The sequence below is a fragment of the Eutrigla gurnardus genome (assembly GCF_963514095.1).
Source record: "Eutrigla gurnardus genome assembly, chromosome: 8".
NCBI lineage: Eukaryota > Metazoa > Chordata > Actinopteri > Perciformes > Triglidae > Eutrigla > Eutrigla gurnardus.
Window position 1 is genome coordinate 27,341,373 of NC_139922.1, and position 26,940 is coordinate 27,368,312.

Sequence of the window (26,940 nt, forward strand, 5' to 3'; positions counted from 1 at the left end):
AAACCTTCATCTGACTAGTGACTGAATTTCCCTCTCAAATGTAGCATAAATACCATAAAATGGAAGCACTCTAGTTAACATAATTAAAGTACCTCCTCTGCCGCTGTACTACTTTTTTTTTCCAGAATTAAAAACAAACTTCCAAGTCCTTTATGACTTTAAAAATCCACTTTTATTGCAAAATAACATCCCAGCAAAAAAAGCACATCAATTTTTTATTATTTTTATTTTGCAAAATATCTACGTATACCATATATGTAAATATTCCATCTGTAAAAGTGTCTCCATGTCTCTGGACACAGATTTTTCCGTTCACATCTTTTAATATCATCAGTGATATTTTATAATGAGGCTGCCTTTAAGCTTGCACGGTACGCTGCAAAGTTTGAAGCATTCCAGGAACCTTCGCCATGTCCCGATTCACTTCTAGCGCGATGCTCGGCTTCTCTTTTCTTTGTTCTCGTCTATGTTTGCATCTTTTTTTATAATGTCTCAAGCAGTAACGCAGCGCGAATCTTAAGCTGAATTTTAACTTTCAAAGTCACAGTAGTTCGAAGGATCCCAAGTATCTTGCTTTGGCTAGTGCCGTCACCTACAGTACGAGCTAAAAACTACTAGCTGAAATGTGTATGTTTTGGATGTAAGGTCAAAGTTCGTGTTTCTTCAAGGCGCTGCACACCGAGCCAACCATTTTCCCTGAACACCAAACTGGTCACACACAGAAAGTGACAGCCTAATTTAGGCTTTATTCACACCCTCCGATGCCAACAACTTTCCCTGCCAACAGACAGAAAAACTAGTGTAACTGAAATATACTAATTATACATAAACACATATGTAAATTATAATACCAAGTAAAATAATGGTCTGCACATTACTTTAGTGTGAGAAGTCATTTTAAAATGCCATCAATCCAGTTTGCACATTCTAAGTTATTAAAGTATCAAAAAGCAACCCTTACAAAAAAAGAAAAGGTTGTACTCTCTATGAGTCAGTTTGTTGGGGTATAAATAGATAAAGGAAATGTGTCCATTTTGTAATGATGCGGTGTGTATTATTCACTGGGGGAGGGGAGTCCTTTATTTTGGGTCTTCGATGGTTCCCTTGCTGAGGTCTGTCATTTTGGGATACTTCACTTTCTTTTGGTCGAGTTCATTTTGAGCCCACAGCAGGAGCTTCAGGAGCTTGGCCAGCTTGGGTGTCGACTCTCTGTTTTCATAGTCTAGCACACACTGATTCACTTCGCTCCACACCTGAAAACAAAAAGACATAATCACGTTATTGTCTTGTACACTTTCAGTAGTTACCAGCGGATCACAGGCAGACATGGTTACAAGCTTCCATCGTACCTTCTGTCTCTGCATCATGTTGAGGAGATCCCCGAATGGTGACTCCTCTGGGTTGTCGAAAGCCAACAGGGCCAGCGTCCTCTCCATCTCGGTCAGACATTCTCGGCTCTCTTCCCCCTGCTCTGCTAACTGAGACTGGGCAAACTCCAGGGCGGCTTCAGTCTCCCTCAAACGGATCAGCTCAATCAGATGCTGTTGCTGCAATCACAAAAGGGGGGGGCGGGAGTGAAACGGAACGGAATGCATGCAGTAGAAAGAGGTTTGTTTTTTATTTTATTTTACCTGTAGGTGGAAGTAGAGGTAACGGTTAGTATCCAGCAGCTCTGGGTGCAGACTGTTAATCAGTGCGATGGCGTCCTGGATCTGCCCCTTCAGGATCATCTCCCTGATCTTAATTCTTTCATCTAGGGAATCCAAGTCGACGCTCGGCTCTATTCCAGACTCCATCCTGAACTTCTCCGCCGCCTCCTTGAAGCCCTCTGTTGAGCGGTGACATCACACACACACATTCCACATTAAAAGCACCGCGTGAAGCGAATTTGGGTTGAGGGGCTACTGCAATGCCTTGCATTAGAAAAACTTACATATGCTATTAAAGGGAAATATAACACATCTGTAAAGATTTGGGGCTCATTTATGGAGTGGGATGATTTCATGACAGCTTTGTAGTCTATTGTTCTTGCTTTGTTTTATTTATTTATTTTACTTTTTGTTTTGTTCATTGATCACAATATGTATTAAGGGAATACTTGTATGTGGGATACAACTATGTGGATGCTTGTAAAATGTTTTTATTCTTTACTTTTCTTATGGAAACATGATGTAACAGTTAGTTACCAAACTAGCAATATACCACTTATATCTGCATATTCTTTAATTCTTCAAGTGCCTTATTAATGTGCCTATTGATTTGTTTTGATTTGTGTCTTTGTATTGTACCAGAAAAAAAGACAGTAAAAACATTTGTCAAAAAAAGCACCGCGTGTATCTGTATAACTGACATTTACACAGTAAATAAACAACCTTTAAGTGACAATTTAAATAAAAAATCGGTACTTCACCTGTCACCAGATAGTTCATAATAAGCCTGTTCATATCAGCTCTCTGGATGTGGACATTATTCAGTTTATCCATCCACTCCTCCCTCGTTATGTCCTCCGTCTTCTCTGCATAACTCATTATGATCCTGGACGAGCAAACACAGAGGTTATTTTTTAAATGGACGGAAAGAAATTACGTTACTCACAATACTGAACTCGTAGTGAGGACAATTACATAGTGTAATAACTGTTTTGGCAATTTGCTCTTCAGTTTTGACAACAACAGAATCCCGGAAATCCTGAATCACAACAGTTTGGGCCTTCGGTGAAAAAGACAACATTGAAGCCCGACTTTCGTCAACGCACATCAAAACAAAGACAACACCGCCTTTTCGGTGTATTTATATCGGATACAGGCATCCGGAATACGCGCTAATCTGTTTAAACGTCGTCTATCGCCGTGTATCTACGGTAACACACAAGTATCACGGTTATATAACTCATAATACCTGAAAATAGTGTCGCTACTTCCCAGCAGTAGCTAGCTAGCGAGCGGAGAAGAGCCTCTTCTTCTTCTTCTGCTTCCGCTCGTCTATTTCCGGTAGTCTACACGGGAAGTACGCCGGACTGCTGCCCCCACAGTAAGTCAAAGACATTGCAGGAATATTCAACACTGCTTATTACAGCCATAAAATATGTTTTAAAACAGAGGTGAGAAGTAGCGATGTAACAAATACTTCGGTATTGTACTTAAGTAGACTTTTTAGGTATCTGTTCTTGAGTATTTATTTTTCTATAACGGCCCTGCATCACTTTTAGCAGCTCTAAGTGTGCTCTACTGAAATCACTTGAAATAAGAGGAGCTAAAGCGACCTCTACTTGTTTGATTAAGCTATAGACAGAACTGTACGTTGCTTGAGAGAATATAAGTAATGTGTTTCCCATTATTATAAACATTACACACAGACCGGCTGCTGAAAAAATGCAAACCATAATCATAATCATTCAAATTTGCCCCCCTAATTTTTTGATTTGTATTCAAAACCCACAACTAAATTATTCAGTTTTTTAATTAATTACTTTTCATTGTTGTTGTGGCTTTGGCCACATATATGCTCTTTGGTCTTTGCAAATTATACAATTAGAGTTAATTTTACAGGATGATAATTCATGTAAGCACTCATGTGACATGTCTGTTATATGTGGATGATACTGCTCGTCATGGTTCCTCTCTAATTTTTCTCTAAGTTTTATATTTAATTGATAAAAAAAAAAACTATTGCAAAGTGGCACACCACATAGACAGTGTAACATAGTATGATACAGAATATTAATAACATATTTGTTTGTCTAGTAGTGAACTATTTTCATCATATCATATTATATTATATTATATTATATTATGTTATAATATATTATATTATATTATATTGTATTATATTTTATCATGGCTCCATGTATTTCCGGTCCGTCCCACATACCTCCAGATGTCAGCAACAAGAGGCCCCGCCTCCCCCCATGGTTACCATGTGTACCGTTTCTATGGTGATGACGCTGTTAACTTTAAGTTCGTCCACGGGATAAAGCGAGTCGCTAAAACTATATAAGTTATCAACCAGCTACCCAAAGCGAGAAGATATTGAATGAACGAACAGGTGAACAGGTTTAAACGGGTTTAAACATGTTTATAAAGGGTTTAAACATGTTTATAAAGGGTTTAAACAGGTTTATACAGGTTTAGAGATGTTGCTACTACTGCTAAATAAGCTAACGTTAGCTAGCCGCTAGTTAGCATAACAGCCACAGGTGAAGTTTGCTTCCGGTTATTTTTCAGTCGCCAGAGATGGCCAGCCCTCCCGGAGTTTTCAGCGACACAGGAGCGAGGGGCAGGGCACAGTTCCCAGTCCTGCCCCCGCTTAAAGGCCCTCGGGTCCGGAAGGAGGAGGAACAGCTCGCCGCAGCAAAGGAGAGCATCGCGGAGCTGATGACGTCTCAAAAGGAGCTGCTGAGGCACAGGAGGAGTACAGTGCAACGACAGCAACTCAATCAGATACTGTATGTTGTCAGCTCGGCTGTGAGATAATGATCCCAGTATCCGGCCTGAGCCACTTTACCATTATGTGGTAATGGGTCCCCTGCAATGTGACAGTGTTGACTAAATGATTGCAGGGTGTCCAGAGCCATGGAGTCGTACAGCAAAGAGAGGCGAGCAGCACGCAGCCAGTCACCAGAACCACAGTTCCCAGCTTCTGTATGACAATCATCATTTAAATGCACATTTTATACAAATATTGCACAGTATAATGTGGTATATTTAAATAATTCCTTTGTAGATGTGGAGTGAGAAGCGGAAGCGTAGGGTAAGAGTTGTTTTTAATTCACTTTTTTAATTAAACTTGATGTGAAGAGAGTCCTGTCACTCATTTTTACTTTACACTTGCAGATGAACCATATGTTCCTGAAGCAGTGTGCAGAGAAGCGCCCGGTCGCTCCGATCCAGCAGCAGTGGTTGGACTCCATCGTTGCCCGAGTCTCGCCTAGACTTAAAGAGGGGCCCGAGGCCAACACACTCCTCCAGGAGCTCTGCAAGGAAGTCAGAGACGACTTCCATGATGTGATTGTCAAGCACGGAGGTATTGGCAGCTCTGATCTCTGAGTCCTTGTAGACTTCCTGTTAAAGCATGTCTCACTGTGGCATATTCACTCCCTGTAGGGGACACCATACTGAAGAATCCACAGACAGAAGGACCTTTCTTAGATGGACAGACAGCTGTCCAACCAAAGTGAGTGTCTAAATGATTTACCCAAAACAACCAAACAGTTGTTCTGTGTTTAATGTCCTTTACATTTCCAATCTTTTGCAGAATTCTTGATTTCTCCCAACCGAGGCGTAACAGCTTCAACAGAAGCCGCAGTATGATGAAAGCAAATTTGCACATTGTTCATCCGGTAATGCAGACTGTCTTGGATGTTGGCCACATGACATTTTCTCCACTGGTCCTGGTTGATCTGTCAGGATGCAGGTAAGGAAAGACACAATAACACAACGCGGCGCTAAAATAAGCACAGAGCTGCTGATTCTGATCACACAGAGAGTTTCTTTCCGTTTTGGCCTCAGTGCTTCAGGACCCGTAGACTGTACGAGCCTACGGAACAAAATAGCCGTGGAGTGTAAGAGGACAGAAGATCGTCTCATGAATACCTGGTTTCCCAAAGTCATCCACATGTTAACAAGTACAGCAACACTGAAGGGAGTTAAAGAGGACAAACTGGACTCCTTGTATGACTGTGCGTGCACTCTCATCTCCAATCAGGTGAGCTGAACAATTTAACCGTGTTTATATTATGGTTGTTTCACTCATTGCTGAATCAAAAACGGCAAATGGATATATGAATTATGTCATACAGTCCTATGCTATCATTTTAGCAAGGCAGTCCACTAAGACACACCTCCACAACTGTGACATGTTTGTGTTTTTAATGCTGCATATGGAGTAAATTGAATTGAACAAGGAAGATTGTCAAATATAATCTCCTCACTTTATGCAATCAAGTACATTTATAGCCTGCTGCAATGAGATCTGATCCCCGATCTGTTTTTTATATAAGCAGCACTCCAGTATTTAAATGTTTTTTAATGAAATGTATGGATTCTGTCGCTTTATTGGCATGTACGTTCCTTGATTGCACATTTTCTTTTGACACTTCCCAGTTAAAGTCCTTGCTTCAGACAAGTGTAGAGGAGTTTGTCAGTCTATTTGATCCAAGCAGTCGTCAGCGCTTGCCCGTCTTTCGTATGGCTCTGACGTTCGATGATGAAAAGATGGAGATCTATCCCTCCGTGCAAGACCTGGAAGCTGCTGTTTTTGAGATGCTCAACGCCATCACAAACACACTGCAGGTGAGCTGATGTGTAAGAGCGATTTAAAGGAAAAATGACCACTTTATGACACATTCTTCATATAAATATATATATATATATTTTGACAGAGAGTGCAGACGGTCCAATCATGGCTGGCACAATCCGTACCTTCGTTTGTGGATGCCAAGGTGGCGGATCACATCCTCGCTGAGGCTCGGGCCACCGTGAAGTCCGCTGTGTGCAAGAATCTAGAGGAACCTGACGAACATTTCCAAAACTATGGTGATTCAATTATATTCAATGTTATTTATAGTGTCATATCACAACAGAAGTCATCTCAGGACACGTAACACATTGAGCAGGACTAGAATATGCTCAAGTCCCAACATCACAATGTTTTAGAGTTAAATAATTGGCTTTCATCACCTCGTTGATTTTATTTCCATTTATTGCTGACGGGTTGAGCTTTATTTTGCAGTTGAAAACTACGACTGGCTCGTCAACGGAGCGGCACGGCTCAGAGTGGAGAGGTTCATGGAAGAAGAGCACTCCTTTGATGAGTACACTCAGGTGACTAACTTATGAAGTCTCATTCATGCTGCATATATGTTATAGACCTATTCTTGCTGATGACAGTCAATGTGTGATCACTTGTTTTCTTGAAGCAAGTGGAGGAGTTTCGTGTTCTGTCAAAGGAGATTACCAGCCTCCCAGCGAAAGCCCACTTCTCGATGGTCCATCTGGACTGTGAGGAGATGAAAACGGGGCTCGCCAACAAAGCCACACACTACGCTGAAATACTTCTGAAGAAGCTGGTCTCCAGCCACCGACAGCAAAATCTACAGTCAGTCTCTTCTTGTAGCATTCTTTAAAGGAACAGTGCGTAGCATTTAGGGGATTTATTGGCAGAAATGGAATATACTATTCATAAGTATGTTTTCTTTAAGCTGTAATCACCTAAAAAAAAGAGGAATCCTTGTGTTTTCGTTGTGTTTCCTTGTGTTACACACTGGATCTTTAACAACAACTGTCTGTTGAAACGCTCGGATTCTTTCACAATCCTCTTTGTGTTTGTTTAAAGGATCTGCTCTGAGTTTGAAACCGCCAGAGAGAACGTTCTGAAGGTACCAGAGAGCACGGAGGACATGGCTCAGATCACCGAGCACATTCATTTCACCAAGACGAAGGCTATCCCAGAACTTAATGACAGAATAAAGGTGAATAATCTGATGATCGCTTCTTCCTTATACTCAAGCATGTTGATTTCACTCATCTTATATCACATTGCGTTCCGACAGGAAGTCTACCGTAGAGTGCTCTACCTCCTGGAGGTCCACCCCATCGAGTCAGAGGATCTGGAGCTCAATACAACCGTCTTTCTCTGGCCGAGCAGAATCCTCCATGTCTTTGAACTCAGTGATGAGGTAATGCTCTCGTGCCTGCCGACAAGAGAATATCAGGGTGGTTTTGTAAGGATGACCTGATTCTGGGCGGCCATGTCATTTTCCAGGTGATGCAGAAGGCCATGAGGAAAGGTGAGCAGGATCTGCTCGCTGCAAGAGAAAGATTAGCAGGAGAGCTGAAGAAGTTGGAACGCAGGACGGAGGAGTTCCTCTATTACTCTGAGCTGGATGTGATCCAGCAGGTACGCTGTCATGGACACTTTCAGATCATAGTTGCAGCATTTCAGGAAATCCATGCATTTGCTTTCTTGCTGAAAGTAAGATAAGAAGATCAGTAACACTCATACTTGTCTGCACGATATCAAGCCTGGTAGCCTGTGAGCTTAGCAAGTGGAACCATTAACCCCACTTTATCTAAGTCCTAATCTCTCAATGCCTTCAAATTCCTTGTCAGTATCAGTTCAATGATATTAGTGATGTACAAAACTGTACAAAAACTTCATAAAACCTAATTTTAGTATGGTTTCCTAGCAATACAATTACATCAAAAGGGATTTTTTATATATATATATATATATATATATATGTGTATATATATATACAGTATATATGTAAATAGAAATCTAATATTCCTATCATCACTTTTTGGCCAGTACGTAACGGATGTCAGAACGGTGCAGAAACTCCTCCAGGAGGCTGAGAAGTTGATCGTCTTCATCAACAAAGAAGAGGCCTTCTACGAATGGGAGCAAACGTGTTACCCAGAGGTGGAGGTCATCAAAGAGCGGATCGAATCGTATCAGAAGCTGTTTGGACTTGTGCTGAAGTGGCAGCGCACAGAAGACAGGTCTGGTTTCAGCTTTGATGTGCTGTCGTCTCTTCGTTAAAATCATTTCCCCCGATAAGCTCTCATCTTATCTGTGTGAGTAGATGGATGGACGGTTCCTTCCAGGACCTAGATGGCGAGAGCATGGAAGTGAAACTGGATGAGTTCTTCAGGGAGATCTTCAAGATGCTCAAGTTGTTCCAACAGAAGCAGAACAAGGCCGAGCAAGAGGTTGGTGGGACGACGAGGGGGCAGGAAAGCCCCACAATCCTTCTGTGCTCCACTGTAATGGAGCAGATCAAAGGGTTCAAGGTACTGTATGGAACTGTCATCTCCTTTAAAGTCTTAAGGGAAGCCTTGTTTGTTGAACCAGCGTGTGTGTGTGTGTGTGTGTGTGTGTCAACAGGACCACATCCCTGTAGTGTCCATCCTGTGTAATCCAGGCATCAGAGCTCGCCACTGGGATCAGATGTCAGAGGTCGCGGCGTATGACCTCACTCCCGACTCTGGTTCGACGCTACGCAAAGTTCTCAAACTGAACCTGACCCCTTACCTGGAAGAGTTTGAGTCCGTCAGCGCCGCTGCTAGTAAAGTAAAAGGCTTCTACAGCGTTTAAACCCTTCATACTAAATGGATGTGCTGAATGCGATGTGTCCCATTTCTATGTCTCGACAGGAGTTTTCCCTGGAGAAGGCTTTGCAAACCATGGTGCACGTTTGGGACACTATTTCCTTCCACTATCAACCTTACAGAGAGACCGGCGTGTCCATCCTGACCGCCTTGGAAGAGATCCAGACCATGCTAGATGACCAGATTGTAAAGACCCAGACGATGAGAGGCTCACCTTTCATCAAACCTTTTGAGAAGGAGATCAAGGTTAGTTTTAGAGAGTTTCTTCACATAATGATACTGAATGAATTCTCAATTTAACCCTTTGTTCTTGGACCTCAGCTGTGGGAGGAGCGTCTACTTCGTATCCAAGAGACCATCGATGAATGGCTGAAGGTGCAGGCCCAGTGGCTTTACCTGGAGCCCATCTTCTCCTCTCAGGACATCATGCAGCAGATTCCAGAAGAGGGACGACTTTTCCAAACTGTTGACAAAAATTGGAAAGAGGTCATGAGGCACTGTGTTAAGGACCCGAAGGTAGGTCGTGGGTAGTCGTCTTTATGGACACATTGTTCTGAGAACAAGGAGAATCTAAAAGACAAACTGTGCCGATTCGTAATTGTAGATTCTGCCAGCAACCTCACTGCAAGGTTTGCTCGAGAAACTCCAAGATTCAAACACCCTCCTGGACACCATCATGAAAGGACTGAATGCCTATTTGGAGAAGAAGCGTCTCTTTTTTCCGCGGTAAACATTCTTTTGTCTAATTCTTGGTTATTACCTCTGATTTTATACTGACAACTAATGCCACTGCCAGGTTCTTCTTCTTGTCCAATGATGAAATACTGGAGATTTTGTCTGAGACCAAGGACCCACTGCGAGTGCAGCCCCATCTGAAGAAGTGCTTTGAGGGTATTTCCAAACTGGACTTCCTGCCCAATCTGGACATCCAGGCAAGGCGGCCACACGTATTGTTATTGGTACATGAAACCACACGATTTAAACCTTTATTAAGTTGCATACTGTTCTCGCCCAGGCCATGTATAGTAGTGAGGGTGAGCGTGTTCAGCTCATCCAAAACATCTCCACGTCTGAAGCCAAAGGAGCTGTGGAGAAGTGGCTGCTGCAGGTGGAGGACGTGATGGTTCGCAGTGTCAGAGACGTAGCAGCCCGCTCCCGGGTGGTGAGATCCCGCCTTCGCACCTTAAACGATACACAGTACTGTGATGGTGATTATGATGCGTGAACATAAACGTGAGTGTGGTTGCACCGACAGGCCTACGCCGAGACAGCACGGAGCCAGTGGGTCAGGGATTGGCCTGGGCAAGTGGTCCTCTGCACCTCGCAGATATTTTGGACCTTGGAGGTTCATGAAGCTATCAGTGCAGGAGCTGAGGTAGGGATTCACACCGCTTTTCTCTGGAAATGTTACTTTATTTAGTACAATTCTGATGAAAGTTGTGCAGATTCATAATTAAAATCCAAACTTAATTTATAAAGATGAAATCCGATTGATTAACAGTGCTGTGTACATATTACATTAACTATAGTCTAGAGGTAGAGCAGGGATGTGTCTCACTCCTGACCCGGTGACCTGATTTCTTCTTTTGTTCTCTGAAGGGTTTGAAGAACTACTATCAGCAACTTCAGAATCAGCTGAAAGACATTGTGGAGCTGGTGAGAGGGAAACTACCCAAACAAACACGCATCACTCTGGGAGCGCTGGTCACCATCGACGTCCATGCCAGGGATGTGGTCATGGAGCTTATCGATAAAGGTACCGCACGGCGCCGGACGCAGACGTGACTCTAACAGAGCTTTGAGGAAATACTTGGTGTTTTTAACAGGTGTCTCGGATGAAACGGACTTCCAGTGGCTGGCCCAGCTTCGTTACTACTGGAGCGACCACAATGTTCGCGTTCGCATCATCAACTGCGATGTTAAGTACGCCTATGAGTACCTGGGGAACTCACCGCGTCTGGTCATCACTCCACTGACCGACAGATGCTACAGGACCCTGGTAAAATATCTGACACGTATTTTATTTTCTTATTGGAGTAACGCTGAGTGATCAGTTATTTCGCTCCCTTTCTGTTTTCAGATCGGTGCTTTCTACCTGAATCTGGGTGGTGCCCCTGAGGGTCCGGCTGGAACAGGAAAGACGGAGACCACCAAAGATCTGGCCAAAGCTCTAGCTGTTCAGTGTGTGGTCTTCAACTGTTCTGATGGCCTGGATTACCTCGCTATGGGCAAAGTAACACCAGCTTGCTTTTAATTCTATATCATGCAAGTACATTTACATTTATTTAACTAATCCTTTGGTCTAGTTTTTTAAAGGTCTTGCTTCCTCCGGTGCGTGGGCGTGCTTCGATGAGTTCAACCGTATAGAGCTGGAGGTGCTGTCTGTGGTGGCCCAGCAGGTTCTCTGCATCCAGAGGGCGGTGGAGCTGAAGTTGGAGTACTTTGACTTCGAAGGGACGACGCTCAAACTCAATCCCAACTGCTTTGTGTCCATCACGATGAACCCCGGCTACGCAGGACGCTCAGAGCTCCCAGACAACCTGAAGGTCAGTCCCAAAAATATCATCCCTTACTACTGCTTCTCTGAATTATTGATTATATTAATCTACCTTATTTAATGCCAGCTCTAAAGCAAATTATACACTTTAATGAATCGGTAGTGCTTTTGCAACCCTTCAGTGTAATAGAAAGAAGTGTGTTTGTTTTTTTCATTCAAATTTATATTGAAATCAAAATTGGAGTACATTATACAGCACAACATATATATATATATATACATACAAATATATACATCCATAAACACATACATAAATCTAAATGAAAGACAAGAATAGCAGGGTGAAAACAAACAGTTAGCTCCATCTTCACCCTTCATTTCTTTGTGCAGGTGTTGTTCCGGACGGTGGCCATGATGGTCCCCAACTACGCACTGATAGCAGAGATCTCTCTGTACTCGTACGGCTTCCTCAATGCCAAACCTCTGTCAGTGAAGATCGTGATGACCTACAGACTCTGTTCAGAGCAGCTCTCCTCCCAGTTCCACTATGATTACGGCATGAGGGCCGTCAAAGCCGTGCTGGTGGCCGCGGGAAACCTCAAGCTCAAGTATCCGGATGAGAACGAGGACATACTGGTATTTGTGCTGAAATGAATGTGTTTGCAGAACTAGAACGGTGCAGAGTGCAGACCTCTGCCAGGTGTGTCTGGAAGGACTTCTGCTGTATTGTGTGATTGAGATAATTATTATATAGGATTATAAACGTCTCTAGTTTGTTAATTGGTTTGCAGTTGTTGACCCTTTTCTCCCCACATGTAATAACAACATGCAGCTCCTGAGGTCCATAAAGGATGTTAATGAGCCCAAGTTTCTCTCCCACGACATCCCGTTGTTCAACGGGATCACCAGCGACCTGTTCCCAGGCATCTCCCTCCCCGAGGCTGACTATCAGGTCAGACTTATGGAAGCCCTATGGAAACTCCAACATTACCTGTGTATTTATTGATATATTCTTATAAAGTATAGTTTTTTTTTCATATCCACGGCAGCTGTTTCTGGAGGCTGCTGAGGAGTGCTGTAAAAATCACAATGTACAGCCGTCACGGGTCTTCTTAGAGAAGATGATCCAGACATATGAGATGATGATAGTGAGGCATGGGTATGTATGTTTGCAGTTAGGACGCTGGCACACGGCTCTGAGGGAGTATTTCCCATCGCATAATAATATTGGGGTTTTTCTGTATCAGGTTCATGCTGGTGGGGGAGCCCTTCGCTGGTAAAACCAAAGTGCTCCATGTTCTCGCCGACACGCTGACTCTCATGAACGAGAGAGGCCACGGCGAGGAGGAGAGGGTCATCTTCAGGACGTTGAACCCAAAGTCCATCACCATGGGACAGCTCTTTGGACAGTTTGACCTGGTTTCCCACGAGGTAGACCCGTGTGTATTTATTCTGTCTCACAGAGAAACACAGCATCGGTGTATTTACAGAATGTACACGTCTAGGACACAACAGGAAGCTCTTTCTTCATCTGAGTCCTTTTTCCTGGTTATTAGTGGACCGACGGGATCGTGGCCAACACGTTCCGTGAGTTTGCCTCGGCTGACACGCCGGACCGCAAATGGGTGGTGTTTGATGGTCCCATAGACACACTGTGGATTGAGAGCATGAACACTGTGCTGGATGACAACAAGAAGGTGCGTAACACGCAGAAAATACACCTGATGAATGAATTTCTCCTCTACATGCTTCCATTAAGATCTGTCTTGCTCTTCTCTTCCTCCACAGTTGTGCCTGATGAGCGGCGAGATCATCCAAATGTCCAATCAGATGAGTCTGATCTTTGAAGCAATGGATCTGTCACAGGCCTCGGTGAGTCAGGGCTCTGGAGTTTTAATAAATTCATTTGATTATTCTGTCTTAAAATGTAACAGATAGTTATGTTCATCACTTGGAAGCTGGGAACCTGAAGGTTGATGTTAGATCCAGTCAAGTTAAAACTGAATTACTTGATTAAAATACATTGTGAAAGGCTAAAAGTGCTTGGAACACAATGATGGAAGTGATGGCTATTCTCCAAAAAACATTCTAAGTAGCCAAGACCTTGAGGAACACCAAGAGGACTCTTGTCCTTGTGATTTCCTTGTCCTTGTGACTTGTGATTTGAGATTCTAAAGGTGTGTTTCTGGTTTTGTTCTTGTTCCAGCCCGCCACAGTCAGTCGATGTGGAATGATCTACATGGAGCCGTCCCAGCTGGGCTGGGAGCCCTTGGTGATTTCCTGGATGAACACTCTTCCTGATGCCCTGCAGAGCCCGGACCACCGCTCCCTGTTGCTGGAGCTCTTCCACTGGCTGCTGCCCCCGGCCCTCAGGACGCTGCGGAAACACTGCAGAGTGAGTCCAGTGAAGTCCAGTGAACCACCATCACATATCTGTGGAACATTTAGCAGGCTATGTTTACATTTATATATGTATGTTTTATTTACAGGAAGTTGTCTCCACTAGCAACAGTAACACCGTGGTGTCCTTGTGTCGACTCTTTGAGATGCTGCTCACTGAACCTGTAAAAACCAGCGCTGGGGATAAAACTCTTCGCACATGGATCATGGTAAAAAGACTGAATCATATGTCATTACTTATTGCTTTGGAACGGTTCTCTGCACAACATTTGCACCTCCATATAAATGACTTTTCCATCTCAGTATAAAATAACATCTTCCTTTCTGATTGCAGGCAGCGTTCGCCTTCTCCCTGGTGTGGTCCGTGGGCGGCAGCTGTGACTCCGACAGCAGAGAGAAGTTCAGTGAGTTCTTCAGGGCGACGGTGTCAGGAACAGAGGAACACCCGATCCCCGCCACTGTGGGGAAGTGGGACTGTCCCATGGATGAGAAAGGACTGGTGTACGACTATTTCTACAAGGTATTGTGTATTTTTTTCTTTTGCGGTTTAAAGGTTTTTCACCTGCTAAAAGACTAAACTGTTGAGACCTACAAAATCCAGATCCTTCAAAGAAATGGCTGAAGCAATAAATCAAGTGGGACTGTCATTTAATTGCTGAATTTGCCAAAATAAAAGAGGGAAAAATGGAGTGAAATCCAGTTCATCATTTAGACAAATCAGGACCCTTTCAAGCGGGGAATCTGCACAAAACATTAGGAGACTTGACATTACACCTGGGGGATTTTTTCACTTTTAATTCAAATATCAGTGTATCATGCAGTCGTCTCTTGGAACAGTTTAAAGGAAAAGGAGGCTGGGCTCACTGGAATGATGTCATCATGAATGTCAACCTTGGGGACAAAAACACCAAAGTGCAGGAGATCATTGTTCCCACCATCGATACAGTGCGCTACACCTACCTCATGGACCTCTGCATCAGATACGGCGTGTGAGTATTCTAGTCGGTCACGGTGGCTCTGATACGTATACATTATTATTTTTCACATCCTTCCTCTGTCTCTCTGCTTAGGCCTCTCCTGTTTGTTGGCCCTACTGGAACTGGGAAGTCGGTGTATGTGAAGGAGAAGTTGATGAACAATCTGAACAAAGAGCGCTACCTTTCCTTCTTTATCAACTTTTCAGCTCGCACGAGCGCCAACCAAACTCAGGTCAGCATTCAGGGGAAACGTGGTTAGACGATGAATAATCAAAAGGGTTTAAAGGAATTAATTTGTTGACGTTGTAGTCGTTTTATCTTCCAGAACATCATCATGTCCAGGTTAGATAAGAGAAGGAAGGGAGTGTTCGGGGCTCCCATGGGAAAGAAGTGTGTCATCTTTGTGGACGACATGAACATGCCGGCACTGGAGCAGTTTGGAGCGCAGCCTCCCGTGGAGCTTCTGCGACAGTTCATAGACCACGGACACTGGTATGAACCGTCTATTATTAGATATCACAATGAAGAGCATCGTAATGAAGAAAGTAACCATTCCACTCTGGCAGGTATGACCTGAAGGATACCTCCAGGATCTCCCTCGTTGACCTGCAGCTCATCTCAGCTATGGGGCCCCCTGGTGGCGGGAGGAACGCCGTGACATCTCGCTTCCTGCGGCACTTGAACATTTTCAGCATCAATGCGTTCAGTGACGACACCATGGTTCGCATCTTCTCCAGCGTGGTGGCCTTCCATCTCAAAAACAACGCGTTCCCACCTGAATATTTCACTATTGGCAACCAAATAGTGACAGCTACGATGGAAGTGAGTCGCCCCAAAAACACACAATGGTTTCACGAAAACGGTTCACATGAGATGGATATGTTTGTGTTTTTTCTTGCATGTGTAAAAGGCTCTTATAAATCATATCTTGTCTTTTCAAATGCTTTAAATATGATGATGGAAAGGAACTCAAGAAAAACTTAGATATTCTCTGATATTAAAGGGGCACATTTACAAGAAAGAAATAACACATCTGGCAGCATTATACGGTTGAAGTTTAAAAGATAAAAACCAAGATATAACGTTGTATTGAATACTGTATGCGTTTAATTCCCAAAGGTGTATAAAAAAGCCGTGGAGAACCTGCTTCCAACTCCAGCCAAGTCTCACTACACCTTCAACCTGCGGGACTTCTCCCGTGTCATCCAAGGCTGCCTGCTGCTGAAGAAGAACTCCCTGGAGAACAAACGCACCATGATACGCTTGTTTGTGCACGAGGTCTTCCGCGTCTTCTACGACCGCCTGGTGGATGACGGAGACCGAGCGTGGCTCTACCAGCTGATGAACCGCATCCTCAAAGACCACTTCAAGGAGTCCTTTGACCAGGTGTTCGATCACCTCAAACAAAGCAGCAGAGTGAGTTGAGATTCACTTATATTTGACATGATGGAACCTCTTGGTTTGTGGACTTTTGAAGCCTTTTTGGCGGTTGCCATCTTGGTTTTTGCAACCAGAAGTGACACGAGTGGGTGGAGCCAAGTACAGCCAATACTGTCATTCAAAAGGATTACAATTAACTTGACTGGTCTGAAAACACACTGAAAGGGTTTTTTCTAAAACATAGACAACACCCAGACCGGACTGGTAGCGACCTGTCAATCACAAGGAAGCCCCGCCCTAAAGCATACCCTGATCTATCGTCTATTCGACTCTAAATGGACCATAATGTACTAAATGAACATCATGCTGGATTGAAGACCATAAACTCATGTTTACAGTGTTTAGTGAGGTAATAAATCAAGAGAGAAGTTTTTCTAATAGACCTTCATATAATCAGACTTCTTTTTGCATCCAGAGCAGTCGCCCCCTGATGGCCAGTAGAGAGAATGTAAATTCAAGGCACTTCATATGTTAACATATCTGTTTTGATATGTGGCGTGTATATCACCTTCCTTTCTCAGCTGGTTGAGGAAGACATGCAGAATCTCCTGTTCGGCGACTACATGAACCCTGACCTGGAGGACGATGAGCGTTTGTACACCGAGGTGCCTTCCATGGATGGCTTCTCTCAAGTGGTGCAGTCGTGTCTCGAAGAATACAACCAGATGCACAAGAATCGCATGAACCTCGTCATCTTCCAGTAAACATCTTTGCTTTTATCAAATCAATTCAGCGACACTTCTGCCTTGAATATCAGTCGATACCAACCACCTGTGTATCTGTATCTGCGTATTAAAAAATAGATGGTACGACTTTTATAATGTGCATACCTGACTTGACCTTTTTATTTGCAGGAAGTTCATGAAATCATGGTTTCATAACTCATAACTAACAGAAATGTCTGATTTCTGCAGCTACGTCCTGGAGCACCTGTCTCGTATCAGCCGTGTGTTGAAGCAGCCGGGAGGCAACGCCCTGCTGGTGGGAGTGGGAGGCAGCGGACGCCAGTCCATCACCCGTCTGGCCACGTCCATGGCCCACATGACCATGTTCCAGCCCGAGATCTCCAAGAGCTATGGCATCACCGAGTGGAGAGAGGACCTCAAGGTCAGCTCTCCGGTTTAGGACCTCCTTCTGTGTCCTGTCATTCTGACGCATCATAGATTCTCTTTTAATCGTTATTTCCTGTCTCCTTGCTTTGAATCACACTTTAGATGCTGCTGAAAAATGCTGGGGTGAAAGGTCAGAAGACGGTGTTCTTGCTCACTGACGCTCAGATCAAAGATGAGGCTTTTCTAGAAGATGTGGACAGCGTCCTGAACACAGGAGAGGTGCCCAATCTGTTCGCCATAGACGAGAAGCAAGAGATCATGGAGGTGAAACCGTAATGTAGACCCTCATAGAGCCGTGTTCCTGAAGGCCATGCTCAGCCCTGTTTAACGTCACTCTCATCTCTCTACCTCCAGGCTGTGCGTCCCGTTGCTCAGGCTGGGAATAAGAATCTGGAGTTGAGTCCTTTGGCTCTGTTCGCCTTCTTCGTGGCACGCTGTCGAGAGAACCTTCACGTTGTTGTGGCCTTCAGTCCAATTGGAGATGCCTTCCGAAATCGCCTGCGCCAATTTCCATCTCTTATCAACTGCTGCACCATCGACTGGTTCCAGGTGCTGTATCAGCAAGATCGCTGCTCGTTTGTATTTAATCTTTAGTGAAATGTCACATGCAGTCATGTGACATATGAAAAACAGTCTGTGTGTCAGTCCGATAGTTAGTCATGTGTGAGATTAAGAAAGAAACACCAGGGACCTCATGTGATTTAGAGATGAACCTGAGACTTTAATAAGAATAGAAAACAAATTATACCACATGATAATTATATTTCTCATTATAAATATTACTATTTATGTTTATGTGATACTCACAATGACCTCTTGCCCCAGTGCAAATGGGTCTCCATGCTGTGTAACGAGATGATCCTCCTGAATTTGCACTTTACGAAACCTTCAAAAAAAACTCCAAGTCACAGCGATGCAGATTCACACTAATATTATCCCATAATTACCTACTAATATATGGAAGGTAATTTGCGGTGGAATTATGACTCGACATATTACAGACATGGCAGATTTGCACGGGATTAAGATCACAGATGACCTCTGCAAGGTCATGCTCGTCCCAGCGAATAGGCCGGATGAGTAGATGCTGTTCTAAAGAGCAGTGTCAGCAGCGTGTCTTTGCATGTTCTAGTATTTGTTCCCATCCTCACCGTAGTTTCTTCTCTCCGCCCTGACAGCCGTGGCCAGAGGAGGCTCTGGAGCGAGTGGCCAACTCCTTCCTGGAGTCCCTGGAGATGAGTGAAAATGAGAGGCAGGAGGTCATACCCATCTGCAAAACCTTCCACACATCTGCCAAACAGCTCTCCCAGAGGTAGAACACACGCTTATTTATAAGAGAGTGTATTTGTGAGTCTTTAATTACACCGTCGCCGTCATTTCAGATTCCTGTCAGAGCTCGGTCGCCATAACTACGTGACAACCACATCCTACCTGGAGCTGCTTGCAGCTTTCCGTCTGCTGCTCACTCAGAAAAGAGAAACCGTCATGAAAGCAAAGCGGAGGTACACCAACGGTCTGGATAAACTGGCCTTCGCTGAATCTCAGGTACACGCAGCACCATTCCTACCACATTATTATTACAGCATACCTCATTCACTCATTTCCACAATGTTTCTCTGCAGGTCGGTGAGATGAAGAAGGAGCTCGTAGACCTGCAGCCCAAACTGGAACAGGCAAAGATAGACAACAACAAAATGATGGAGGTGAAGCTTGTTCATTCAGCCTGAGGGTCCCGACCCCATCTTTGTGAATACCGTTATAAATGAACATACTGAATGTGTTTAACGTGATGACTCCCAGGTGATTGAAGTGGAGTCCGTGGAGGTGGAAGCCAAGAGTAAAGTTGTGCGTTGTGACGAGGAGGCAGCGACTGTGAAAGCCGACAACGCTCAGGCTCTGAAGAACGAGTGTGAGAGCGACCTGGCGGAGGCCATCCCGGCCCTGGAGGCAGCGCTGTCAGCCTTGGACACCTTAAAGGTGAGCACCGCGTCGGCTGCACCGCTTCCTTGTACCGAGGTCAGACGCTCAGGCCATGGCTGCTTAGACAGTGGAGTGAGTTGAGCCGCCTGTTTCATTTTCAGCCATCGGACGTCACAATCATGAAGTCGATGAAAAATCCTCCGTCGGGGGTGAAGCTGGTGATGTCAGCTGTGTGTGTGATGAAGGAGATAAAGCCGGATAAGATAGCTGACCCGGCTGGCACCGGAAAAAAGGTTGGGAAAAAGGAAATCACCATCGTCTGTCCATTTTAACATTATTAAATATACTATATCTGGATGAGTAACATGTTGTCTTTATTGTCTAGGTTTTAGACTACTGGGGTCCAAGCAAGAAGCTGGTGGGCGATATGAACTTTTTACGAGATCTGAGAGTATATGACAAGGACAATATTCCTGTAGGTTTTTTTTTGTTGTTTTAAACACTTCCACTTGTACTTTGCTTCGCCTGACTTTTCTGTTTCTTCTTTGCAGGCCTCCGTGATGCAAACGATCCGTAGTAAATACATGACGAACCCTGACTTTGACCCCAGTATAGTGGCGAAGGCCTCCTCTGCAGCGGAGGGCCTGTGCAAGTGGATCAAAGCCATGGAGGTGTATGAAAGGGTGGCAAAGGTGCAGTGTTTCTGGCTATAAATGGATTGGTTTCTATCGCCTTCTCCTGAGTATACAACGTGTTCTCTGATCTCAACCGCTCTCTCTGGGTTTCAGGTCGTAGCTCCGAAGAAGGCCAACCTGGCTGAGGCGCAGGAGTCGCTGGCCACCGTCATGGTCCTGCTGCACCAGAAGCAAGCGGAGCTGAAGGAGGTGGAGGACCGTCTGGCTGCCCTTCAGCAAACGTTCGAAGAGAAGACGGAGGAGAAGGTCCAGCTGGAGTTCCAGGTGGATTTGTGTGCCAGGAAGCTGGAGAGGGCTGAGAAACTCATCGGCGGTCTGGGCGGAGAGAAGACCAGGTTAGGATGACGCTCCAAACTATTTTAACTCTTTTCTACAGATATATGCCACTGAATTGATATCTGTCTTCAGATGGTCCAAGGCAGCAGATGACCTGCAGAGCACGTATGATAACCTGACGGGAGACGTTCTCGTCTCGGCCGGTGTCATCGCCTACCTGGGGGCCTTCACCGCCGGCTTCAGGCAGGACTGCACCAAGGCATGGACCAAACTCTGCCAGGTAACGGTCCTCCGTCTCGTTAGTCTGACTGTTAACTCACGTTCTTTGAATTCAGACATATTTAATTGCTTACTATATTTCTCTTACACCTACCTTCCTATTTCCAGTCTAAGAAGATTCCATCAGCAGATGACTTCTCTCTCAGTAAGACTCTGGGGGATCCCATTAAGATCAGGGCTTGGAACATCGCAGGCCTTCCCAGCGACTCGTTCTCCATCGATAACGGCGTCATCGTCAGTAACTCACGGAGGTGGTGAGTCTGTATGGCCTCGTGTTTCATCCACTATTAACAAATTATTACATTTGAGGAAAATATCCAGTCTTTGGTGAAGAAAACACCTCAACCTGAGACTGAGCTCATTCTTAAAGGTCAAACATGCATATCTAACCTCTTACCTGTAATGGGATTTATCAATCTAGATTGTTTTGATGTGCTTTGCCTCGTTTCGTTCTGTGGATTATCTTGAGTAACCGGAAACAAATATAAATGTATTTTTTGGCACTTTGAGCAGCACAAGCCGAGAGCCATATCATCATTCCATCATATCATCATCCCGTTATATTGTAGAGGAGGCAGACGTTTACACTAGACGGATAAACCTAGATTCTGAACGGTACCACTGATGCTCGTGTCCTCGTAGGCCCTTGATGATTGACCCCCAGGGTCAGGCCAACAAGTGGGCGAAGAATTCAGAGAAAGACAACAACCTGAGCGTGATCAAGCTGACAGACGGGGACTACATGAGGACTCTGGAAAACTGTATTCAATTTGGAACTCCCTTGCTGCTGGAAAATGTGGGCGAGGAGCTGGACCCGTCGCTGGAGCCGCTGCTGCTCAAACAAACCTTCAAACAAGGTGCTGGGAACGTGAGGTGGCTGGGTTTTTAAATGTGAAACATAATATCTGACGTCATTTTTTTGTGTCACCTAGGCGGCGTGGATTGCATCCGGCTGGGGGAGAGTGTGATCGAATTCTCCTGCGATTTCCGTTTCTACATCACCACCAAGCTGAGGAACCCACACTACCTGCCAGAGCTGGCCACCAAGGTGTCCCTGCTCAACTTCATGATCACACCGGAGGGCCTGGAGGACCAGCTGCTGGGGATCGCCGTCGCCAAGGAGAGGTAGCCTCGTCGAAATGGTCACATTGGCAAACGGCTTCGATAGATATTAGAGTTTCTGCTCCTCTGCAGGCCGGAGCTGGAAGAGGAGAGAAACGCGCTCATCCTGCAGTCGGCGGCCAATAAGAGGCAGCTGAAGGAAATCGAGGACAAGATCCTGGAGACGCTGCAGTCCTCCGAGGGAAACATCCTGGAGGACGAGAGCGCCATTCAGATCCTCGACTCTGCAAAGATCATGTCCAACGAGATCAGCAAGAAACAGCAGGTGTGGCCGTCGCACAAATAACTCTTAAACGTTCTCCTTAAATAAAAGAACTGTGAAGTTGATGAGTCTGATCTGTGGGGATCTAACCTCCCTCCAGATTGCAGAGAAGACCGAGATCAAGATAGCAGAGTCCAGAGAGGGTTACAGATCCATCGCCAAACACTCCTCCATCCTGTTCTTCAGCATCGCTGATCTCACCAACATAGACCCCATGTACCAGTACTCCCTCAGCTGGTTCGTCAACCTCTACATCAACTCCATACAGAACAGGTGAGTGGATTCTGCAAAGCACTAATATTTCATTTTACCCTGAACATACAACTTAAGCAAACTAGCTGTAAGAAACTGAGTCCTTTACTCAGTCAGCACAAAGATCTAGCTGCGTTTTGAAATGCTGAATGAAAGACTCGGTCCGTGTTTGTCTGAAGCTCCGACGTTTTGTCTTTTTCTCCTTCAGTAACAAGTCCAAGATCCTGGAGAGGAGGCTCCGATACCTGATCGATCACTTCACCTACAACCTGTACTGTAACGTGTGTCGCTCTCTGTTCGAGAGGGACAAACTCCTCTTCTCCTTCCTCCTCTGCTGCAATCTGCTCCTGTGAGTGTTGATGGCCGACTGATCGTTAGAATTTGAATCCACGCGCTCAGATGAAGAAATGTGAACGTGTGCTGTCCCCTCCTGTATCCACTCAGGGCCAAAAAGGAGATTGAATGCTCTGACTTCACCTTCTTTGTGACGGGAGGAGTGGGCCTGCAGAACAGCGTTCCCAACCCCGACCCCAGCTGGCTCCAGGACAAGAGCTGGGACGAGACCTGCCGAGCCAGTGAGCTGCCCAGCTTACAGGGAATAAAGTAAAAAGCATCACTCTCTCAACCGAAAATGACCTTTTTTTATGACTATGTCTACAACTGCACCGTCTAACTAATCTATGTGTTGTTTATTCCACAGAGAGGCCTTTACGAAAAGCCCAGGAGACTTTAAATCCATTTACGACAGCAAAGAACCGAGCAACACTCCTCTGCCTCCTCCGTGGAGCGAGCGGCTCAACGACCTGCAGAAGATGATCGTCGTCCGCTGCCTCCGGCCCGATAAGATCCTCCCAGCTGTGACTAAATACGTGACGGGCAAACTGGGGAAGAAATTTGTCCAGCCGCCTGCCTTCGACCTGAGCAAGAGCTACCTGGACTCCAACTGCAGCATCCCGCTCATATTTGTGCTGTCTCCAGGAGCTGATCCCATGGCTAGTAAGTCACAACGGAGCGTCCACTTGATGCTCTCCTCCTGTAAATCAATAGATTTAACAACCCCCCCCCCCCCCCTCCCCTCACAGGCTTACTGAAGTTTGCCAGCGACAAGAACATGGTTGGTGCCAAGTTCCACTCCATCTCTCTGGGGCAGGGCCAGGGGCCCATCGCTGCCAGGATGATATCCACGGCCATGCAGAACGGGACGTGGGTGTGTTTGCAGAACTGTCACCTGGCCCTCTCCTGGATGTCTGCCCTGGAGAAAATCTGTGAGGAGCTGAGTCCGGCGACGTGCCACCCCGACTTCCGCCTCTGGCTCACAAGCTACCCTTCACCCAAGGTAAAGGCGTTTTTAAGACCAACTGTAAGCAGCAAGAGAGAGATTTATCGTGATGACCAGTCATTCCTGGTGTCAGTTCCCAGTGACGATCCTGCAGAACGGGGTTAAGATGACCAACGAGCCTCCGACGGGACTCCGACTGAACCTGCTGCAGTCCTACCTGTCAGATCCGGTGTCTGACTCCGCCTTCTTCAGTAACTGCCCCGATAAGGAGCTGGTGAGGAGCTGGTCCTTATTTACTTATTGAATATCTCTGTATGGAGACTGACTCTTGGATTTGTCCTCTAGATCTGGGAGAAGCTCCTGTACGGTCTGTGTTTCTTCCACGCTCTGGTTCAGGAGAGGAAGAAGTTCGGCCCGCTGGGCTGGAACATTCCCTACGGCTTCAATGAGTCCGACCTGCGGATCAGCATCAGACAGCTGCAGGTGACCCTTCAGAGCTTCAGACGGGCGAGTTCCTACGTCACGCCGATCTAAAAGTGCATCCTTTGTGTCGTCCTCCAGCTGTTTGTGAACGAATACGACGAGGTGCCCTTCGAGGCCATCACCTACCTGACCGGGGAGTGTAACTATGGCGGCCGCGTGACGGACGACTGGGACCGCCGGCTGCTGATGACCATGCTGGCCGACTTCTACAACCAGGACATCATCCAGAAACCTCGCTGCCCTTTCTCACCCAGCGGAGAATACTTCGCCCCACCGAAGTCCGGCTATGACGACTACATCGTATTCATCAAGGTAACGCCGCGTCAGATAACGCCCGCGGACAGGATGAATATGTATTCATACATATGTAATGTCTTTAATATCGTTCTAGGAGCTTCCTTTGAGCCAGCATCCGGAGGTGTTTGGGATGCATGAGAATGTGGACATTTCCAAAGATCTGCAGCAGACAAAACTGCTGTTTGATTCGCTGCTGCTCACCCTGGGGGGCGGAGCTAAGGGAGGGGCTAGTTCTGGGAGTGACAACGCGCTATACGACATAGCCAATGACATCCTTAATCAGGTATAAACTAACCAAACCTCCTCTTCATTTTGCAGTTGTTGATAGCCAGATTTCTGTGCAGGGTGTAGCATTCCAATAACCTTTAACCTTTCCCGTGACTGTAGTTGTATATTTTGTATATTCAGATTTGCTTATTTCCCCCCAGCTTCCAGCTGATTTCGACACAGAGGCAGCTCTCCTGAAGTTCCCGGTGCTCTACGAGGAGAGCATGAACACGGTGCTCGTCCAGGAGATGGAGCGCTACAACACGTACGAACTAACTGCTCTGTGCATCGTCGCCTATGTCACTTAAAGGGACAGTTCACCACAAAATCAGAAATACACATTTCTCCTCGCACTTGTAGTGCATTCATCAATCTAGATTTTTGTTTGTGGTGTGAGTTGCCCAGTTAGGAGATATCAAGCTGACCTTTCTTGAAAGAAAATAGTTCCTAAATGAACCCGCTCACAACATAGTCTGAGGATTTTGTTAAATTTATTTTTTTCACACTTAAATCACCACAAGCCGAGCGCTATATAGTCTCAATAATATATTGGAGAGAAGGTCACACATCCAAAAAGAGTTAGATAGATAAACAGTTCTACAGGTGTGATTTTTTGAGGTGAACTGTCCCTTTAACTGCTGTTTCTCTCTCTCTCTCAGGCTGGCTGGTACGATCCGTGTGAGCCTTCAGAATCTGTTGAAGGCCATTAAGGGTCTGGTGGTGATGGATGCGGAGCTGGAGGCGGTGGCGGGCGGTCTGATGGTGGGAAAGGTTCCAGAGAAGTGGGCCAAGCGCTCCTACCCCAGCCTCAAGCCTCTGGGCAGCTACGTTACGGACTTCCTGTCCAGGCTCAAGTTTCTGCAGGTGTGACGGCTTGATAACGATGATGTGGATGAACAGGAGATATGACATGATACGGGAGCTTGGCTGAGTTTGTTTACTCCACTTTGTGCGCCTGCAGGATTGGTACGACGGCGGTAAGCCCAGCGTGTTCTGGCTGTCCGGCTTCTTCTTCACGCAGGCCTTCCTCACCGGGGCCATGCAGAACTACGCCAGGAAGTACAGCGTCCCCATTGACCTGCTAGGCTTTGATTTTCAGGTCTCTTTGAATCCCTCCGTCTCCACCTCACAGATACTCACAAAGCCCTCAACGTATACTGATGTGTGCTTTTGTTTTCCTGGTTTTATCCTTCAGGTTCTTCCTATCGATGAGTCGGACTCGCCGCCTGATGACGGCGTTTACGTCACTGGAATGTTTCTGGATGGAGCTCGATGGGACAAAGGAAGGTACGTGTTCATAAAAGGGTTATTTTTAGAAAAAGCAATGATATATCATTGTGTAAGGAGACTCAATGAACCCTGTTTATGTCTTTATCAGTGGAGTTCTGGCTGAGCAGAACCCCAAAGTCCTGTTTGACGTGATGCCGATCATCTGGATAAAACCCAGTAAGTTCATGAGCACAGTGTGGAAACCAGCAAATGTAGCACGAATGAAATGATTTACATCGTCTAGTACAAACCACGCCACCTCGCCAGAAGTATCCAAGTACAAATACTTCCTTACATTTTCAAAACGGGCTCGTTACTTTAGTTTTAATGCATTTTTATTATTAATATTCAGTTATCCTTGCAATAAAACAGCCAGTAGAAATGTCCTTCATAGAGATACTTTTGACTTTATACTTTGAGTTATACTGAGATTTTTCACTTTTACTTGAGTAAAGAAGATGAATCAGTACTTTTCTTTTTGAACACAAGTATCCGTACTTCTACTTGCCTGGAGGACATTTCTTCAAATTTGGTCCAAAAGGTGATCAAAGGTCACTGTTTCCTCACAAAACACGTTTGTTTTGGCCATGACTCAACAATTCATATGTTATATTTGACAATTTAGCAGATGTCTAATAGGATAAAGTTTTCATTAGCCTTCCGTCTCTCCCACGCAGCGGAGAAGAAGAGCACGGACCAGCAGGCTCAGAGGCTGTACGTCTGCCCTCTCTACAAGACCAGCGAGAGGAAGGGCACCCTCTCCACCACCGGCCACTCCACCAACTTTGTCATTTGCATGGTGCTGCCCACCAGCAGGCCTCCTCAGCACTGGATCAAGCGTGGCGTGGCCATGCTCTGCCAGCTGGACGACTGAAATCACACAAGCTGTTTAAGCACTTTAGTGTCACACTTTTTATTAAGTAAGCAGTAAATAAACACAATTAAACAACATTCATTCAGAAAAAAAGTCATTAAAAAAAAAGTGAAATGTTAATGCCCCCCC

The 26,940-nt window shown here is 45.4% G+C and overlaps 2 protein-coding genes across 2 annotated transcripts; one reads left to right on the forward strand and one right to left on the reverse strand.

Moving 5' to 3' along the window:
* Positions 1-149: 149 nt before the first annotated feature.
* Positions 150-2,991, reverse strand: LOC311016864 (glucose-induced degradation protein 8-B homolog). The gene is made up of 5 exons (XM_084014860.1): positions 2,899-2,991; positions 2,411-2,535; positions 1,632-1,828; positions 1,350-1,547; positions 150-1,253 (listed from the first exon to the last, which is right to left on the reverse strand). The coding sequence occupies exons 2-5, from the start codon at positions 2,526-2,528 to the stop codon at positions 1,080-1,082; spliced, it is 687 nt and encodes a 228-aa protein (XP_083870986.1). The 5' UTR covers positions 2,529-2,535; positions 2,899-2,991; the 3' UTR covers positions 150-1,079.
* Positions 2,992-5,140: 2,149 nt separating this feature from the next.
* dnah12 (dynein, axonemal, heavy chain 12) lies at positions 5,141-26,823 on the forward strand. The gene is made up of 69 exons (XM_084016519.1): positions 5,141-5,172; positions 5,254-5,412; positions 5,508-5,703; positions 6,102-6,290; positions 6,380-6,533; positions 6,730-6,821; positions 6,917-7,095; positions 7,333-7,468; positions 7,550-7,675; positions 7,762-7,896; positions 8,308-8,501; positions 8,585-8,792; positions 8,887-9,072; positions 9,156-9,356; positions 9,432-9,626; positions 9,715-9,836; positions 9,907-10,042; positions 10,126-10,272; positions 10,366-10,485; positions 10,710-10,866; positions 10,937-11,109; positions 11,191-11,343; positions 11,417-11,656; positions 11,998-12,243; positions 12,440-12,559; positions 12,657-12,766; positions 12,855-13,038; positions 13,164-13,304; positions 13,396-13,479; positions 13,814-14,002; positions 14,097-14,216; positions 14,342-14,527; positions 14,845-14,996; positions 15,078-15,216; positions 15,310-15,476; positions 15,551-15,806; positions 16,104-16,400; positions 16,946-17,124; positions 17,339-17,531; positions 17,639-17,800; positions 17,891-18,085; positions 18,715-18,848; positions 18,919-19,081; positions 19,159-19,239; positions 19,337-19,513; positions 19,618-19,749; positions 19,842-19,931; positions 20,008-20,148; positions 20,245-20,486; positions 20,560-20,707; positions 20,815-20,960; positions 21,349-21,563; positions 21,639-21,831; positions 21,901-22,093; positions 22,191-22,363; positions 22,551-22,691; positions 22,787-22,945; positions 23,043-23,338; positions 23,425-23,678; positions 23,755-23,895; positions 23,967-24,104; positions 24,183-24,416; positions 24,496-24,684; positions 24,830-24,933; positions 25,328-25,532; positions 25,630-25,767; positions 25,864-25,955; positions 26,047-26,114; positions 26,615-26,823. The coding sequence occupies exons 2-69, from the start codon at positions 5,306-5,308 to the stop codon at positions 26,809-26,811; spliced, it is 11,250 nt and encodes a 3,749-aa protein (XP_083872645.1). The 5' UTR covers positions 5,141-5,172; positions 5,254-5,305; the 3' UTR covers positions 26,812-26,823.
* Positions 26,824-26,940: the final 117 nt, after the last annotated feature.